Source organism: Dendropsophus ebraccatus, chromosome 6 (genome assembly GCF_027789765.1).
Source record: "Dendropsophus ebraccatus isolate aDenEbr1 chromosome 6, aDenEbr1.pat, whole genome shotgun sequence".
In the NCBI taxonomy this organism is placed as follows: domain Eukaryota; kingdom Metazoa; phylum Chordata; class Amphibia; order Anura; family Hylidae; genus Dendropsophus; species Dendropsophus ebraccatus.
In genome coordinates this window covers 29682856-29701990 of record NC_091459.1, presented here as the reverse complement: position 1 = coordinate 29701990, position 19135 = coordinate 29682856, and the positions used below count along the sequence as shown (strand labels likewise).

Here is a 19135-nt window from a genome sequence, read left to right as displayed (position 1 = left end):
ATGTGCATGGGATTTTTGAAACCCTATAGATATTTTCAGCAATGTGAATAGATAAAGGATATCCTCCGAATAGTGAAATCCCATTTTTTTTATTTTATTTAGAACATAATAAAAAACATTGATGTCTATAGAAAAAAACACTGGCGCATTTCAAACAATGCGCCCTTACTCATGGTTACTCAATTGTGTTAACACAGCGTGAATAACATTTTAAATAGTATATGCACAGGTACAGCAACACGTACAGGTATAACAACAAAAATACATAATAATCTACATAATCACCTTTTAGGCTATGTTCACACAACGTAAGTTCTGTGAAAATCACGGTCGTTGTTCCTGTGATTTCCACGGAACTTACGTAGTCCTGCAGGCTGAAGGGATCCCGGACGCAGGATAGCAGCCGCAGGAAACCCTGTCAGTGCACACTATGGAGCGAGCGGCTCTGGCTGCACGCTCCATTATGTGCAGTGGGGAGCTCTGATGCGGGTGCTATCGGATGCGCCCGCATCAGAACTTAACGGCGCTTAAGATCATCCAGCCGGTACTGCAGTAACGGCCAGGATGATCTTTTCTGGGACCAGCCGGTTCACGGAACGGCCGGACTCATACGAAGTCTGAACACAGCCTTATTCTGTATTTTCTGAAATCTGCCATGTGTGAACATACCCCTTCCAGAACAGAGTCACTCTTCTTGCCTTTGGCTAATATAGGATTTCTGTTGAAGGACAACCCCCTGGATTAATGCCGTAAGGCTTCCCCTCTTCTACTATTTTCTTTAACTCTTTCCCCTTTGCACGACTTTTGCACTTTTTGCACTTTGAACGACTGAAACTCATAGAGAACTGTCTGCATTTTATTTTTACATCAATCATTTTGCAGTAAAAATAATACATCATTTTTGTTCTACAGATTAGTATGAATACAACAATACCTAATTTATGCAACTGTAAAAAATTTTAAACTTGTTCTGACTTATTTACCATAGAACTTTTTGTGTGTGTGTGTTTATTAAACAGTATAGATAGGCAATATTTTTTGTGCCAAGATCTGTTGTCTTTATTAGTATATTTTGGGGATATGCTTTTTTTCCCCACTTTTTATTCAATTTTTTTTCCGATACATGATATGGCCAAAAAATGGCAATTGTAATGTTATAATTTTTCATTGATGCCGTTCACTGTGACCAGTAACATATTTTAATATTTGGCAATACTGAATATGATTATTTAATTTCACTTTTTTTTATTTGGGGAAGGTGCCCCAGGCATCTGCCCCATATAGCGCTCCTGGGCCCACTCTATGCGTAATGACCACTGAGCTGCCTTAAAAAAGGCATATTGGCAGTCAACAATGGGTTAAAGGGAAGCTAATAGCAGATTAGAAGTCTCCAATCTGCTGTTTTGTACTGATAGCACACAAGGTGCCGAGGATGAAGGTAATTTTCTTACATTGGTTCTCAGTGCCGTGTTCAGGAAGTCTTGCCCTTGTTAACTATATAAATGAGTGGGTTTGATGCACTGGAGTTTGATGCATCTGGTCCACCCTCCTAATGAATATAGAGGCGGCACAGGATGAATATTCATTAGGAGTATTAGGCCGACGTGGGGGATTGGCATGTTGAAGGTAGTAGTCCCGCCCCCAGTGCACCAAACCATCTAATTTACATAGTGAATAAAGGCAAGATTTCATAAGAAAATTACCTTCATCTTAGTGCCCCATGCACTACGGCAGGGGTCCCCAAACTACGGCCCGCGGGCCACATGCGGCCCTCTGAGGCCATTTATCCGGCCCCCGCCTCAGTGTAGCAGAAACTCCCTCTCTCCACCTCCTATAGACGGTGCCCGGCCACCCAGACTCATAGCATCATCGCAGCCAGCGACAGCAATGCCCCCCCACGGACCCCACTCCTCGGCGGCGCCCCCCTCCCCCTGGATCTCACCTCTCACATCAGCCTCTCAGCAAAGGGATCCTCCAGCAGGCACAGTAATCAGTGCCGGACTGGGCCCCTCCCCCACTCCCACTGACCATCCAGCAGAGTGATGCTGTCTGTCCTCAGTGGGCCCCAGCGTTGGACGCTGCAGCAGCTGTCAGGCCCTTTTGTCACAACCATGTCCCGGGTATGTGCCGGGAAGCTCCGCCCCGGGAAGCCCCACCCCCTGTCAGCGCGACTGATGTCACTGATACACAGGAGGGAGAGGAGTCGCTGGGGGGCAAGAGCAACCATACAGGTGAGGTGAGTATAGCTGTTTTTTTGTTTTAAATACAGTTGGAGGGGCAGGAGAATGATGGAGGCTGTAGTATGGTGATGAGGGGCAAAGGGATGAGAGAGGAACTACTATGATGATGGAAGGGCAGGAGGATGAAGGGGTAGTAGTATGATGATGGAGGGGCAGGAGGATAAGGTGGTAGTAGTAGTATGATGATGGAGGGCAGGAGGATGAAGGGGGTAGTAGTATGATGATGGAGGGGCAAGAGGATGAAAGGGGTAGTAGTATGATGATGGAGGGGCAGTAGGATGAAGGGGGTAATAAAATGATTATATGGGGTGCAGCTGCATCATATGGGCACAAACTACCAGTATACTGTATACAGTCAGTCAGTAGAACTATCTCTGAGCCACAGCCTGCTCTGAGTGGGGGTACAAGGGAGTTGTCGCAGATCCAGATGAATTCAGAATAGGTCCGGGTCAGTATGCCGCTTTTTACTGATTCTTCTTTGGTGGGCCCCAAGGATTATTTCCTCTGGTGGGCCCCAGGTACCCCAGTCTAACACTGGCAGTGATGACGGGGATGGGGGGGGGGGGATCCCTACAGCGGCTGGAGAGGTGAGAAGAAGCCAGAAGAGAGAAAGGCTGGCTCCATGCCAGGATTAGGTGAGTATAATGTTTTGTTTTTTTTATGTGTTGGGGCAATGCAGGAGGACATTATCACTATAGGAAAAATGCAGGGGGACATATGGGGGCAATGCAGGGGAACTTTATTACTATGGGGGAAATGCAAGGAGACATTATTACAATGGGGGGACACCACAGGGAGACATTAGGGATGCTTTTATCAAGATTTGCCTATCACCAAAAAACCTTGATACTGCCCTGTGTGTATGTCTGTGTGTAAGTGGAGTGAGAGTGTGTGTGTGTTAGTGGAATGTGTGTGTGTTACTGCTCATGTGTGGCTGAGGTAGAACTACAACTCCCAGAATGATCATGTTTAGCTTTGGTAGAACTACAACTCCCAGCATGTTCCTGTGTGGCTGTGGTTGAACTACAACTCCCAGCATGCTCCTGTGTGGCTGCGGTAGAACTACATATCCACCATCCTAAGCCACCCCCAATACTCCTCCTCCAGACCAGAGACAGACGAGCAGTACGATCCTCCACTCCACCTCCTCCTCATGGGCAGAGACTGTGTCATCCTCCAGCAGGAACGGCTCCCTGCAGACCAGATACAGCAGTAGCATATAGTCCGGCCCTCCACTGCTCTGAGGGGCAGTGAACTGGCCCCCTGTGTAAAAAGTTTGGGGACCCCTGCACTATGGGAACATACCAGCAGGATAGATGTACTTATAAACTGCTATTAGTCTCTAGTTAAAGCGATTCTGTACCCACTTTTGGTCCCCCCCCCCCCCAACTACTTATACCTTCTTGACGCTGATGTAAAGCACTTTCTTCTGGTATCTATCCACGCTGGTGTTGCTTTTATGAGGGCAAAAAACATACTGTAGTACAGCTGTAGCCTTGTCAAAGAGGTGTTGCCTAGAGCGATCGTTCCCTAGGCCAACGCTGTCTGTGTGGTGTTGGTCTGGGTCCTCCCCTTGCCTCCCGTTTCGCCCTCTCCTGCCGCCCTCTGTCCACAGTGCTATCTGAAAGTGCGCATGCGCTGCCTCATGACCCCCCCGGCGCCGCTGCAATGAAGTATCTTTGTCTGCACCGCCTCTGTGGTGTGTCCTTTAAGTGTCGCCCCTGCCTCGTGTATGTGACGCCTTATGGCCCTTCCCTGCCTCTCCTGCCTGTCACCCCCACCCCTGCATACCAAGGTGCCGGGCGCTTCCGGAATCAGCTTGTGCTCATCACACATTAGCCGTTGCGCTCCGATCCCGTGCAGGCGAAGTGACACACCTGGCTAGTCGGAGAAGGCCGGGATCTGAGCGCAACGGCGCTCAGGACGGGGACTGCACTTAGAGTACACACCACAGAGACGGCACGAACGCCATTGCACGATTGCTCTAGGCAACGCCTCTTTGACACGGCTACAGCTTATCTAAAGTATGATTTTCGCCCTCATAAAAGCACCACCAGGGTGGATTAAGATACTAGAAGAAAGTACTTCACATCAGCTACAAGAAGGTATAAGCAGATATCCTAGAGCATATAGCATCCCAAATGGGGAAAAAAAAAAAAAACTACAAAAAAATATATAATGTACAGTGTAGTGGAAAAAGAAAATCCACAAAAAAACATGGTTGGAAAACGCTACTTGTGATATTAGCCTAAAGCTCATTTTGCAGAGGACTACTCTTACCATGTCTATGTTGCCAAAAGTAAAATTTTGGCAAATAGCTAAATTATATTAAGAAAATTACCATAACCTAAAGCTGCTGGGTTTGAAAATGTAAAACGTTCTCCCCAAAGCTTAGTGTTACCCTCCAAACAGATATAGTTGTTTGGAATCAGTGACATCTTCACTGTCTGTGACCCTTACATGCCTTCCCAGAGAGCCATTCAGTGCAGGATAAAAGCTCACAAGGGAGGGTCTTTACAGCCTCATTAATTATCTATGCACAGACTCACTGCTGTAATAGCGGCAAGAAAAGCTCCGCAACAATGGAGAAAAGAAGCTATAGGCCTTTATACAAATTAATGTTCTTGAAAATATTCTAGTTTTTAAAGAATTCTGTCAGATTATAAATATGAACTCAATCCTGTAAAACTATTCTGTTCCTAAAGCTCCTAGACTGCAGGGATTATGCTGCACAGTTTCAAAAAGATGCTGACAGCTGAGCCTTCCTCCTCCGTCAGCTTTGTCTAAGGAGGCCGATCCTGCTCACTAAGTTCTGCTACAAAACACTCTTGCCGTCTACGTTACTGTGCTCTCTTAAACTGTGAAAACTGTGCTTGATCAAGCAGGGAGACAACAAGAAAAGGAGAAAGGAGACTGTTGCAAATCAAGTAGAATTTTATAATAGTCCCTGGGTCTGGACTGATATAGGCCACATGTGGCATTGACCTCTCTATTAACTTTTATGGAGGGCTGATTTGAATAACTTGCCTTAGGGGGCTGACAATTTCATTTTTTTTCAATACCTGAAAGTGCCAGAGATTTGTAGTTTACTTCTATTAAAAAAATCTCAAGTCTTTCAGTACTTATCAGCTGCTATATGTCCTGCAGGAAGTGGTATTCTTTCCAGGCTGGAGAACAGGGGAGGTTTTCTGTGGGTATTTGCTACTGCTCTAGACACTGTTAGATAGTTCCTGACATGGACAGAGGTGGCAGCAGAGATCACTCTGTCAGAATGGAGAGAATAAACTCCAAACCCTCAGGCCGAAGCCCGGGGTACAAAAACCCCTTTAAATTATATCACCACCTTTAAAATGTAACTTTTATTACCGTATTTTTAAACATATAAGTGAACAAATTTAAAAGCACAAAATACCCAGTACTCCACGCCCTAGACTATGCTAGGTGATATATAGGGATATAACTATCCTCCTATCTCTCGTCTCTATTATCACAGTCTGCAGTACTGTATAGATTAAATGACTTAGAAGCACTGGATATATGCTGTTAAAACCACAAATACCGCCCCCTCTTTTAAAGTGGTGATATCATTTAAAGGGGTTTTTGTACCCCAGGCTTCAGCCTGAGGGTTTGGAGTTTATTTGAGTTAAGTGACCCCTGACCCACCTGTGAGAGGGTTACGTGTTTACATAGAATGGAGAGAATACACCACTTCCTGCAGGACATACAGCAGCTGATAAGTACTGGAAGACTTGGAATTTTTTAGGAGACATAAATTACAAATCTTAGGCACTTTCTGGCACCAGTTTATTTGAAAGATTTTTTTTTTTTTTGTGAACTACCCCTTTAATCTCTGAATCACTTTCTTCAGCACAGAAAGGGTTAGCAGCAGGATTTACTGAATGAGCAACGCAGACTACTGCATAGTGTTCCTGCTTGCCAGCAGCCTTGGAAAGGAGTTCAGGGGCCGTCAGAAGGAAACTACGTGTTTCATCAGCCTCTGCACTCTATACCCCCGACTCTGGTGCAGAGGTCAGGGGTCATTAAAGCAGGAGTCGATACAGTGAAGCAAATAGTTTCCTGCTGTTGTTAACCCTTTCTATGCTTTCTATGCTAACCCTTTCTATCCTTTCTTTGTGTCGTTTACAGGCTGCAGCACAGAATGGGTTAAAGAAGGGAGGTGGGCACTCAGCTGTTGGGTGCTGTGCCTGTACTTTTAACTATAAGGGCTCCAACTATACAGGGCTTTAAAGGGGTTATCCAGTGCTGCAAAAACATGGCCACTTTCTTTCAGAGACAACACAACTCTTGTCTCCAGCTCAGGTGCGGTTTGCAATTAAGCTCCATTTCTTTCAATGGAACTGAGCAGCAAAACCCCGCCCAAGCTGGAGACAAGAGTGGGGCTGTCTCTGGAAGAAAGTGGCCATGTTTTTGTAGCGCTGGATAACCCCTTTAACTTAAATGTTTTTTTTATTTACACCTGTTCACACATTTGTATTGACTTATTTCATGAGTAGCGTACAGTTGTAGCCATGAATTATGATGCCGGGAGTCCTGTTAGAAGTGTATGGTTCAGGACCACCATATATCAAGGGTGGGCTTAAAAAAAATAAATAAAATAAAATTATATATATATATATATATATATATATATATATATATATATAATTTATTTTTTTATTTATTTTAATAGTGTAACTGTATGGTTCTGACATTCTAATTAGAACTTGATTTGTCGGATAATCCCTTTAATTTAAAGGTTTTTAATAATAATAATAATAATAATAATAATAAAAAAAAAAAATCTTTGTTTCCTAGGCAATGTTATAAGATATATAAGTAAACATTTTCTCTTTCTCTTTTATAGCTTGCGGTCGTGGCTTCTATAAATCTTCCTCACAAGACTTGCAGTGCTCCCGATGTCCAGCACACAGCTTCTCTGACAGGGAAGGCTCATCTCGCTGTGATTGTGAAGACGGTTATTACAGAGCCCATTCTGATCCTTCATATATCGCATGTACAAGTGAGTTCATCATTTAAATGACATTGCTTAATCAACCAGAAAGTTGTCATACATAATTTGGCATCCCATATCTAAAAATGGCAAGTCTTCATTTATGCTTAATAATAACTAATGGAAGCTGCCACATGGAAACTCAGAGGCAACAAAAGTTCAGGTTTAGGGAGAATATGTGTGTACAGTACCTGGCAGGGATCGTCTGCTTCCTTTTATATCAAATAACAGTATTTTTGGACAAAGGAAAAAAGAGCAATAATGCATTATATCGAGCAAATAGCCTTTTAGTGTTTCTATACTGCAGTTTTACAAATGTATTCTCCCCTTGAAACATTACTTACTGGCAACACCGTGCCCAATAGAGACATCAAACCGCAATATGTGAAGTATTCTTAAAGGGGTAGTGCGGCGCTAAGAAATTATTCACAAAATAACACACATTAGAAAGTTATACAACTTTGTAATGTATGTTATGTATGTGAATCGCCCCCTTCCCCATGTTCCAGGTATATGGTGTACCATATATACCTGACGCGCGTCGTCCCCGACCCCGATCTTCTGTCAACGACGTAATCTTCGGGAGGCCGGCCCTCGGCCGCGATTGGCTGAGCATAACTGTCGTTGACAGAAGATCGGGGTCGGGGACAACGCGCGTCAGGTATGTATGGTACACTACACTTCCGGGTCCACGTGCGGGGGTGGGGGAACACGGGGAAGGGGGCGATTCACATACATAACATACATTACAAGGCTGGGTTCACACTACGTATATTTCAGTCAGTATTGTGGTCCTCATATTGCAACCAAAACCAGGAGTGGATTAAAAACACAGAAAGGCTCTGTTCACACAATGGTGAAATTGAGTGGATGGCCGCCATATAACAGTAAATAACTGCCATTATTTCAATATAACGGCCGTTGTTTTAAAATAACAGCAAATATTTGCCATTATAATGTCGGCCATCCACTCAATTTCAACATTGTGTGAACAGATCCTTTCTGTGTTTTTAATCCACTCCTGGTTTTGGTTGCAATATGAGGACCACAATACTGACTGAAATATACTTAGTGTAAACCCATCCCAAAGTTGTATAACTTTGTAATGTGTGTTATTTCTTAGCGCCGCACTAGCCCTTTAAAGGGGTTATCCAGTTTTTTTTTTTCACATAAACTGGTTTCAGAAAGTTATATACATTTGAAATTCACTTCTATTTAAAAATCTCAAGTCTTCCCATACTTATCAGCTGCTGTATGTCCTGCAGGAAGTGGTGTTTTCTTTACAGTCTCACACTGTGCTCTCTGCTGACATCTCTGGCTGAGACAGGATCTGTCCAGAGCAGGTTTTCTATGGGGATTTGCTCCCACTCTGGTCAATTCCTGTCTTGGCCAGAGATGTCAGCAGAGAGCACTGTGTCAGACTGAAAAGAAAACACCGCTTCCTGCAGGACTTATAGCAACTGATAAGTATGGGAAGACTTGAGATTTTTAAGTAAATTACAAATCTGTATAACTTTCTGAAACCAGTTGATTTGAAAGAAAAAGATTTTCGCTGGACAACCCCGTTAAGTCCATAATGTAACACATGGAACCCTACAGAGTTTGTGCCCGCCCTAATGATGCATACATTATGTTTCAGAGGCAGCAAATTAAGCAAAGGTTTTTTTAAAAAAAAATGAGCATCCGGGGGAATTTACTAAGACCACACAAACCTCCAGTATATTCCTGCTGCCATTCGTCTGTGCACATTTATCTGGAGACTCTAGCCCCTTAATAAATCTGCCTGTGCAGAGAAGATCTATACCATCTTCCAGCAGGTGTAGATTTCAGCTATGATTTACACCTATTCGGTGGAAAGTTGCCGTGACCATACCATTTTATCCCATGCTTCACCCTCTTTTTTGAAGTGTTGAGCGCTTCACAAGTCAAAAAAGACCTTTTTGTGCAAAAAAAAGTCAAATTTTTTCACCTAAGGGTATCTGCACACTAAGAAAATTACACGGATAACTTACCGCTGATTCCACCGCTCATCTCGGCATGTTCTCGCTTCACTCTCTGCCCGTCCCATAGACCCCATTCTGTGGTCAGGCGGATTCCGCCGTTAGCCCAAAGAATTGGCATGACAATTCTTTGGGCGGACGGCGGAATCTGCCTGCACATAGAATGGAGCCTAAGGGACCGGCTGAACTTCAAGCGAGAGCGCAGGAGAACGAGCGACAGGATCAGCTGCAAATTATCCGCGTGATTTCCTTATTTAAAGGGGGAAAAATGCAGGAGATGTCCTTTAAAGGGCTTAAAAGGGTTAAACCGTCCTCTCTAAATTTTTTAGCATATTCTTAGTTTATACTTAACCAACTGATTATCATTATAACAATGATGATTTAGATTAACAATAACAGGAAACTGGCCATGGACATTAGTGACATTAGTGTGCAAATTGTGTTCTTTTTATCCTATGCATCCTTATTGTTATAGTCATGCTATATTCATGTTTCACTGTATTGATCGCTTTAACCAGCAGCCGACAGTGTCTTCTTTAGTTGGTCTCCCTGACGTCAGTGTTCTGTTTATTGAAATACTTTATAGTATATTGATATATGTATTGGTCTACTGGGCATTTCTCCCACCTAGCCAGAATCCTACTCCACACTGATGTGGGACAACACCCTGACTATCGGTAGATGGATACCTGGCTTTGGTATTTCCTTTGTCATATCCTCAGACTCATATTCAAGTTGAATATTGCTTGAAAGGGGCCACTTAATATGGTGGTTTTGGTGGTCTCCCTACAGGAGCCATCCCTTTACCAGGCCCTTCCCTGAAGGGATATCTGGCTAGTCCCGTGTTTTGAGGCTCCACAGACCTTTCTGCATATTCTTACTCTTGACTGTGGCATTTATTTGTATTGTCTAGTGTCAAAAATATGAACATTTTCTGAAGTTTGCAATCTCTTCTCACTGACCCCAGTCTTTTTACGCCTTCTTGTTCTAGACTTTTCACTGGATGTTTCGGACTGTAAATTGAGCCTTAGGGTCCTATTACATGGAGCAATTTTTAACGATTAACGACTAGCGATAAACGATCGCAAACAAGATTGTTTATCGTTAACCTAAAATCGTTTACTAAATTACACAGAACGATAATCGGTAGTTATGATCGTTACTATGATTGTTATTGCGATCGTTATTACAATCGTTCATTCCTTCTGATCCCAGTGAAACAATGGACAATGTGCTATTACACTGAACGATTAGTGAAAAATTGCGGAACTTTAACGAACGAATGTGGAATTGCAGCGATTGATTAGCGAGCGATTAACGATAATTTTAGGTTCAGATCTAAATCAACGATCAACAACACACAACGATTACTGTTTAAATTTGAACGATTTAACGATTTTTCGCACGATAATCGTCCCGTGTAATAGGGCCCTTAGGCTACATTCACATACTTTTCTTTAGTTTGATTAAGAGGCATAAAATGGCAATGTTTCCGATATAACACATCTGAAATTTCCAACTTTTTTGCTTGTTTTTTATGGGATAGTTTTTGTGATTTTTATTTTTTATTTTTTTTTTGTCCCAATTGTGGCAAATTATATAAAAAAAAAGGGCCTACATTTAGTTTTTTTAGCTGATATATGTGAGCACTAGGGGATGCTTTCCCATTGAGTATATATAATGGCCCTATTATAGTCAGAAAAGCTATGTGGGAACATAGACTAAATGGGCACATGTAGATCATTGTGTGCCGTAATAAACAAATTTATTTATTGTATTTGTATTATGCTAAATTTATTCTTATTTGACTTGTCAAACTTTGCAGTATTTGTATCTCTAGGACTTTTTCATTTCATGTTGTGAACCCAGCTGCTGGTGCATGTGCTAAACGATGATATTGCCCATATTGAATAATTTACCTAGTACAGATTGTAAAATATGAAATTATATAGATAAAAGAACGAGATATCCCCCAAAGTTTGGATTTGTATCTATATCAGTAGGCATGGTTCCTCTTTTATTACACAAAAATATCTTTTTAATATAACTTTTTAGAAACCTCGCTATTGGTGGAGCCTTATCTCCATAAACATATTTCAACTAGGTCATATCAGTAGGCATAGATAGTTTTTTTTTTTTTTTTTCCTCCCAGTTCCATCAATTTTTGTACAAATGGCTATTGTGGTATCAATATCTTTTCAGGTAGATCAGTCTAATGCCACCACTGGAAAAAAAAAATGTGTGTGGTGTTGTATTTATCAAAATAAAGGGATTGAGATTCAATTATTATGGAAATGAAATAAAGGGATTTCTCTCCTATAGAGAGCAAGTTTTAACTTCATCTGAAGGTTATAACTAGAAAAAAAAGTACAATAGTAAATGAAAAGGCTGCCTTGAGTTTTCTGTCACCAGAAAGTTTTTTTCAGAATTAATCTCTAAGGCGTTTACTTCAAAAGTACTAGATCTAAGCAAAGCCTACCTTCCACATGTCATCGCTTCGCTTCTTTTTATAGCTTACAGCACAAAATATTTCCACTAGCAATGAAGTTGTCTAGACAGTGTTTGGACCTTGGTCATATATAGTCTTCTAATTACCCTTCAACTGTAGAAAGAGCATAGGGCCCTGTTCATACAGGCTTGTTTTGATACAGCGTTTGATTTCTTTCTTCTTTTTTTTTTGTATTTTTATTTGATTGCCAAAATGCAGCCTAGATTCAAAAATACTTTGGTATCCACAAACATTCTTCAAACTACCTTGTGGGAAGAAGGACCAAGGGTGAGTATGGAATAGGGGCGGATAATCTGCCACAAATCCCGTCGTTCGCAAAAAGAATTGGCATGTCCATTCTTTTGGTGGACGGCGGAATCCACCTGTGCATAGAATGGAGTCTATCACACAGGCGGAGATGCACGTGGCCGTGAGCGACGGAAATCGTGGCGGGTTATACCATTTCGTAACTCCCCCGAACGCTTGGTATTAAACTACTGGCATCTGGAGAAGTTGGATGCAGCCATAGGCCATGTTTTCCTGGCAGCCTCAGGGCCACGTGGCCAAACCACGAAACTTTTCTGAAGTTCATTAATCACTATAAAATTTTTGAATCTCCAGTAAATATATAATTTAAAGGCTTTCTCCCCACAACGTTCTTTTTTCGGCCATTTGACAGCCATCTTTTAGGACGGACGTAATTTTGAGGCCAAACTAAAGTTTTTTGTACAATCTGTGTAAAGTCATCTTAAAATAATGGCCATTATTTAGACTCAAGATGATGCCCGTCAAAAAGCCGAAGATAGACGTTGTGTGAACGTAGCCTATAACTAACTTCTGGTTCACACGACCACTATAGCATAAAAAAAAAATGGAAAAAAGGATTTAACCCTTTGAGGACCAGGCCCAAAATGACCCAGTGGACCGCGCAAATTTTGATCTTAGTGTTTCCGTTTTTCCCTCCTCCCCTTCTAAGAGCTCTAGCACTTTCAGTTTTTTATCTACAGGCCATGTAAGTGCTTATTTGTTACAGGAATAGTTGTACTGTGTAATGGCGTCATTCATTTTACCATAACATATATGATGGAATTCCAAATATATTATTTATGAAGATATAAATTGGTGAAATCGCAAAAAAGAATGCAATATGGTAACGTTTGGGGGGTTCCTGTGTCTACGTTATGCACTATATGGTAACAGCGACATGATACAATTATTCTATAGGTCAGTCCGAACACAACCATATGCAGGTTACACAGATTCTCTAATGTTATATATGTATTTTTTAATGAAATCCTTTTTTTTGGCAATTAATTATAAATAAAATGGGACTATTGTGACGCTTATAACGGTTTTATTTTTTCACCTACGGGGCTGTATGGGGTGTCATTTTTTCCGCCATGATCTCTAGTTTTTATTAATACCATATTTGTGAAGATCGGACGTTTTGATCACTTTTTATTAATTTTTTTATATATATAATGTAACATAAAATCGGTAATCCGCGCACTTTTTTCCCTCTTTTCGTGTACGCCGTTCACCGTTCGCAATGATGCTTGTTATATTTTAATAGATCGGACAATTACGCACGCTACGGTATATTATATGTTTATCTATTTATTTATTTTTATATGTTTTATTTATATAATAGGATAGGGGGGTGATTTCAACTTTTATTGGGGGAGGGGTTTTGGGGTAGTGTGTTAGTGTTTTTAACTTTTTTTTTTTTACACTTTTGAAGCCCCTTTGGGGGACTTTTACATACATTACTTGGATTTCTACACTGATGAATGCTATGCCATAGGCATAGCATTGATCAGTGTTATCGGCGCTCTGCTCATTGAGCCTGCCTGTGCAGGCTTAGAGTAGCAGAGCGCCGATCGGACCGCATGGAGGCAGGTGAGAGACCTCCAGCAGTCCGTTTTACCGATCGGGACCCCCGCAGTCACACTGCGGGGGTCCCGATCGGTAAGTGACAGGGGACTCCACCTGTCACTTACACTTAAACGCCGCGGTCGCGCCGCGATCGCGGCGTTTAAGGGGTTAATGACACGCGGCAGCGCGATCGCTGCAGCGTGTCATTGCCGGTGAGGTCCCGGCTGCTCACTGCAGCCGGCCCCCACCTCCTATGAAGCGCGCTCCGCTCCGGAGCGCGCTTCATAGCGGGAATAACACCCAGGGCGTACAGTTACGCCCTAGGTCGTCTGGGGACAGACTTCCATGGCGTAACTATACGCCCTGGGTCGTCTAAGGGTTAAAGTGTCACTGTTGTTGTTTAATTTTTTTTTTTCTTTTTGCAGAAATCAATAGTACAGGCGATTTAAAGAAACTTTGTAATTGGGTTTATTAGCCGAAAAATGCATTTTTATCATGAAAAAGCAGTTTGAAGCTCTCCCCCCTGTCTTCATGATTTTCTATGGAGAGGGGAGGGGTGGAGGGGAATGAGGCACCAAAACAGGACAACAAAGAGTTAATTTACACAACACTGACCTCTCTAACCTCTGAATACCAGCTTTCACACAGCTCCCACTGTGTAATCCTATGTTCTCTGCTCTCTGCTGCAGACTAATCTCCCTCCTCCCCCCTCCCCTCTCCATAGGTTACACAGGGCCCGACTGATGTAAAAGAGTTGAGATTTCCTGATAATGAACAGTGAATGAGACAGAGGAGCGCGGGGCCTGGGGAAAGTCTTTCTGACTACAGATAATGGCATATTTGCCTAATAAACCCAATTACAAAGTTTCTTAAAATCGCCTGGACTATTGATTTCTGCTGTGCTTGGATATTCATAATGTCATGTAAAGTAATGTTAATGTATAATAATTGCATCTATAGTAATTTTACCTTTTTTACTCTCAATGATTTTCTCTCAAAAGGACCACCTTCAGCTCCACAGAATCTGATTTACAACATAAACCAGACAACGGTGAGCCTGGAATGGAGTCCCCCAGCGGATAATGGTGGAAGGAACGATGTCACCTATCGAGTTATATGCAAGAGATGCAGCTGGGAGCAGGGGGAATGTGTACCCTGTGGGAACACTGTGGGATATGTGCCTCAGCAGAGTGGATTATTAGATACATATATTACTATTGTGGACCTTGTTGCACATGCCAACTACACTTTTGAAGTGGAAGCTGTAAACGGGGTTTCCGACATGAGCCGCTCTCAGAGACTCTTTGCTGCAGTCAGTATTACAACGGGTCAAGCTGGTAAGTAATGTTTCACTAATTTATCATTTTTATGGTAATTGAAAATTTTATGGTATATATTGTATCATGTATTATGTCAGTAAATTCCTATTGTTTATGAATTATGTCAGTAAATTCCTTTTTTATAGGTGAAGGGAAACTAGCAGAAAGACAGTGGCCTAGATTTATCAATTTGGTATAATATGCCCATGGCCACCAGTTGCTGGTCAGCGTTCATTGTACCATAGCTCATTAAAGGGTACTTATCATTTAAACATCATTACTAAAGATGAGCGAACCTGGAGCATGCTCGAGTCCATCCGAACCCGATTGTTCAGCATTTGATTAGCGGTGGCTGCTGAAGTTGGATAAAGCCCTAAGGCTATGTGGAAAACATGGATATAGTCATTGGCTGTATCCATGTTTTCCAGACAACCTTAGAGCTCTATCAAAGTTTAGTAGCCCCGGCTAATCAAATGCCGATCGTTCGGGTTCGGATGGACTCGAGCATGCTCGAGATTTGCTCATCTCTAATCATTACTTATCATTGATCATAGCGACTTATCATTTAACACAGCGACATGTCAGAGGTTTGTATCGATTGGGGTCCAGGTGATGAGACCCCCACCGATCATTAGAATGAAGGTTCAGACGCACGTAGCAGCGCACGCTCTGTCTCTTTATCTCCATCTCACTGCCAAAGTAGCAGCTGACAGAATTATAATGGAGCCTATGGAACTTTGGGGGATTGGTGAACTTGAAGTTCCATAGGGCTCCATTATAATTCCGTCCACTGCTACTTTAGCAGTGAGACAGACATATTCAATGGGGGAGATTTATCAAACTTGGTGTAAAGTGAAACTGGCTCAGTTGCCCCTAGCAACCAATCAGAATCCACTTTACATTCCTCACAGACTCTTTGGAAAATGAAAGGTGGAATCTGATTGGTTGCTAGGGGCAACTGGGCCAGTTTCACTTTACACCATGTTTGATAAATCTCCCCCATAGGGTACAAATTGTTGTTTTTGAGACTAGATGTAAGTCTGTTCCTATTTCTTTGCGGTGCTTGGTCAGAGTTGTGAGAGGACATACATATTTTGCAGTATTTTGGGGGAACAGTGTAGCTTTTATTTTTATGTTGTAATATATTATACCTGTAAAAAAAAAAAGAACAAATAAGCTGTAAAGTCATTATTATGAGCAGAACTGGCATAAGCTTCTGCATTGTTTTACCTTGGTAGCATGAAGCAAGTAGCTTGTGTGCAGTCTTTCTCTTTGTTACATTTATTTTATTTTTAGCAACTTAATTCAGGATTATTAGTTCATCTGACTACAGAGATAATTTTTCATCCACAATTAAAGGGTTTTCTCACCAGAAGTGATAGCCATTACCTTGGAATTGGGGGGATCTGGATGCTCGTGCTTGATAATAGACAAAGAGGTTTTCTGGGAAAATTAACAAAAAAAATGTGCTTAGGCGGGTTATCAACATAAAAAAGATACCTGACTTCCTTGCTCCCCAAGCGCTATCACAGAGCCCAATACCAATGCACAGCATCGGGATCAGGTTTGGCATGAAACGTTGCCACTCAGTGAGTCAGTGGCTGCAATGGTGTCCCTGCCCCAACCACTGATGGCCGTGTCTCCTGCCAAATCTCAGAAGTGCTGTGTATTGGGAACAGGGCACCATGACAGGGTCAGCAGCAGGGCGTGAGGAAGGTAAGTATTGCTTTTTCATGTTAATTTCCAGTTTGAGCACATTTAAAATAAAATCCCCAGACAACCTCCCCAGACAACCTCTTTAATCCAGAGTGGTGCTTCCATTCATTCACTTGAATACTGGTTTCCATTACACAAGGTGGACATTAGGGATGGTCTGAACCTGGTTCGGACAGGGTTCGTACGTACCCGAACCCTCCGCAATCATTCCCGCTGTCTGCCCGCTCCGTGCAGCGGGCGGATCCAGCGGGAGGAACGCCTGGAAAACTAGGATACAGCCATAGCCATAGGCTGTATCCCAGTTTTCCAGGCGGTCCTCCCGCTGTATCCGCCGCTGCACGGAGCGGGCAGACAGCGGGAATCCGATGCCGAGTGTTCGGGTTCAGCCGAACCCGAACCTCGGCGGATTCGGACCATCCCTAGTGGACATGTTTGCCACTGAGCTGAGACAAAACCACAAAACCAGCCTCTTCCCTCTTCAGATGATTGGCAAATGATGGACTCTCCACCAGTTACGAAGTGATGGTATTTACTAGAAACTTTATCTAGAACACTGCATTAGTATGTCAGACATAAGTATATGCTATATAACTTTTATACAGTCTTTGTGGGGGCCAGATGTGTCTCCTTTTATTTTTCTGAATTTAGTTTGTCTAAACCAATCTGAGACTGGCTTTTGTTTCAGGATCTTAGGGGGAGATTTATCAAACTGGTGTAAAGTAGAATTGTCTTAGTTGCCCCTAGCAACCAATCAGATTCCATCTTTCATTTTCCAAAGAGTCTGTGAGGAAGGAAAAGTGGAATCTGATTGGTTGCTTGGGGCAACTAAAACAATACGCCTTTACCCCAGTTTGATAAATCTCCCCCTTAGTGTTAAGCACGTGCTGTTTTAGTGCTATAAGGAATTAAGGTTAATACGAAATAAAAAACTACTTGCAGTGTTTATGTACTGTATTAAAAATAAGCTATGGCCACCATGGCTGTGTTCACACAATTTTCATTGGCTGTTAATTGATTCTCAAATTGTGTACCAAATAATGTCCTTTGTTTAACATAATTTGAGGGACGTCATTGCAATGACGGCCGTTGGTACAATATTTAAGTTTAGTTTGCAGAATGGGTGCTTTTAAAGGTCCGTTGAATTTTGTTGAAAGGACAGCCCAAAAATAATCTGTGTAAACAACTGAAAATAACACCAATAAATGTCCTGAACCTTAGTTTGACAGCCCATGTGAACAACAGCCTTATTCTTTGCATTGTGTGGATTAAAGCCTGTTATTTCCATAGACTTTAATAAAATTTATTGAAGACTGAAAATAATGGCCATTGTTTTGAGTATCAAAAAATCGGCTATTATTTTACTAAAAAAGACAGTGTGTGAACAGGGCCTTAAACTTTTGTGTCTGCTGTGTTTATCAGACACAAGTGCTTGCTTTTTTAGTGGCTGCTGTGCCTGGTATTCAAATTCAGTCCCACTCACTTAAATGAGACTAAGCCGTAGTGAGTTGTAATACCAGACATATGCTACTGGATATGGAGCTGTGCCAGATAAGCAATAAAGGAGAATGCCAGAGTCTGATTGGTATTCCAGAATTTTTAAATATATATATATATATATATATATATATATATATATATATATATTTACTTATTTATTTTCTAATATTATTTTATTTATTTATTTATTTATATATATATTTTTTAAACTTTTACTGATCCTATGATATATAGACTCTATCATAGTCCACAGCAGTTCCCACAATGCTGAACACAATCAGTAACCTTTTAGACAGACGCACCTAAGCTCAACCCCTATAACTTATTGGGAGAGAAAATTTTTCTTATAAATGGTGTGAAGATTAAAGTTTTTAAAGTGCCATGATGTTCATAGATAGGGTGGCAGTATTTTTATTTTTACATTCAGGACTTCCATGGACTGGGGATACATATGTAGGTCCCTACGTACGTATTTTTCATCCATGCCCCGACTCTATTTAAACAAATGTTTCCCTCTTGTACTTGCTGCGGTCGAGATTAGCACTTAGGGACTGAGTCGGAACAAGCCATAGATTACAAAGTACAAGCGCTTTATGTGCTGTGTTTAATAAATGTCGTCGAACCCATTAAATGTAATGTACTATAAGTTAAACTCTGCCTTCCCTAGTCTCCTGCCGGCTGAAGTGAAGGCATGGTTTCTGGGCTGCTCCACTTTCCATTGCGTATAAATATAAAGCTGACAGCTTTCTTTCACGTATGACGGCGAGAGTGCTGACATTCTGGAAATTACGATTACGTTTGCAGTTATAATTATAATGTTCTTTATATGCAGAAGAGCTGGTGCTAAAAATATTAATCGGTGGCTGATTGCAGCTGAGCGTCACATAGGAAAAATCTCCCAATTCTGTTTGTTTCATTTGTGCCTAGATCCAGAAACAGCAGCCAGCGAAACGGATCATAGCCATCTCTAAAAACATCTGTACTAATCT

At 41.8% G+C, this 19135-nt stretch overlaps 1 protein-coding gene across 7 annotated transcripts in view; it reads left to right on the top strand.

The window, feature by feature from the left end:
- The window catches only part of EPHA7 (EPH receptor A7), a 183018-nt gene that overhangs the window by 63762 nt on the left and 100121 nt on the right, over window positions 1-19135 (top strand). For all 7 annotated transcript variants that reach the window (XM_069974748.1, XM_069974749.1, XM_069974747.1 and 4 more), the window contains exons 4-5: window positions 7105-7260; window positions 14616-14951. In XM_069974748.1, the coding sequence (XP_069830849.1) occupies window positions 7105-7260; window positions 14616-14951 (492 nt within the window). The remainder of the gene's footprint in view (window positions 1-7104; window positions 7261-14615; window positions 14952-19135) is intronic.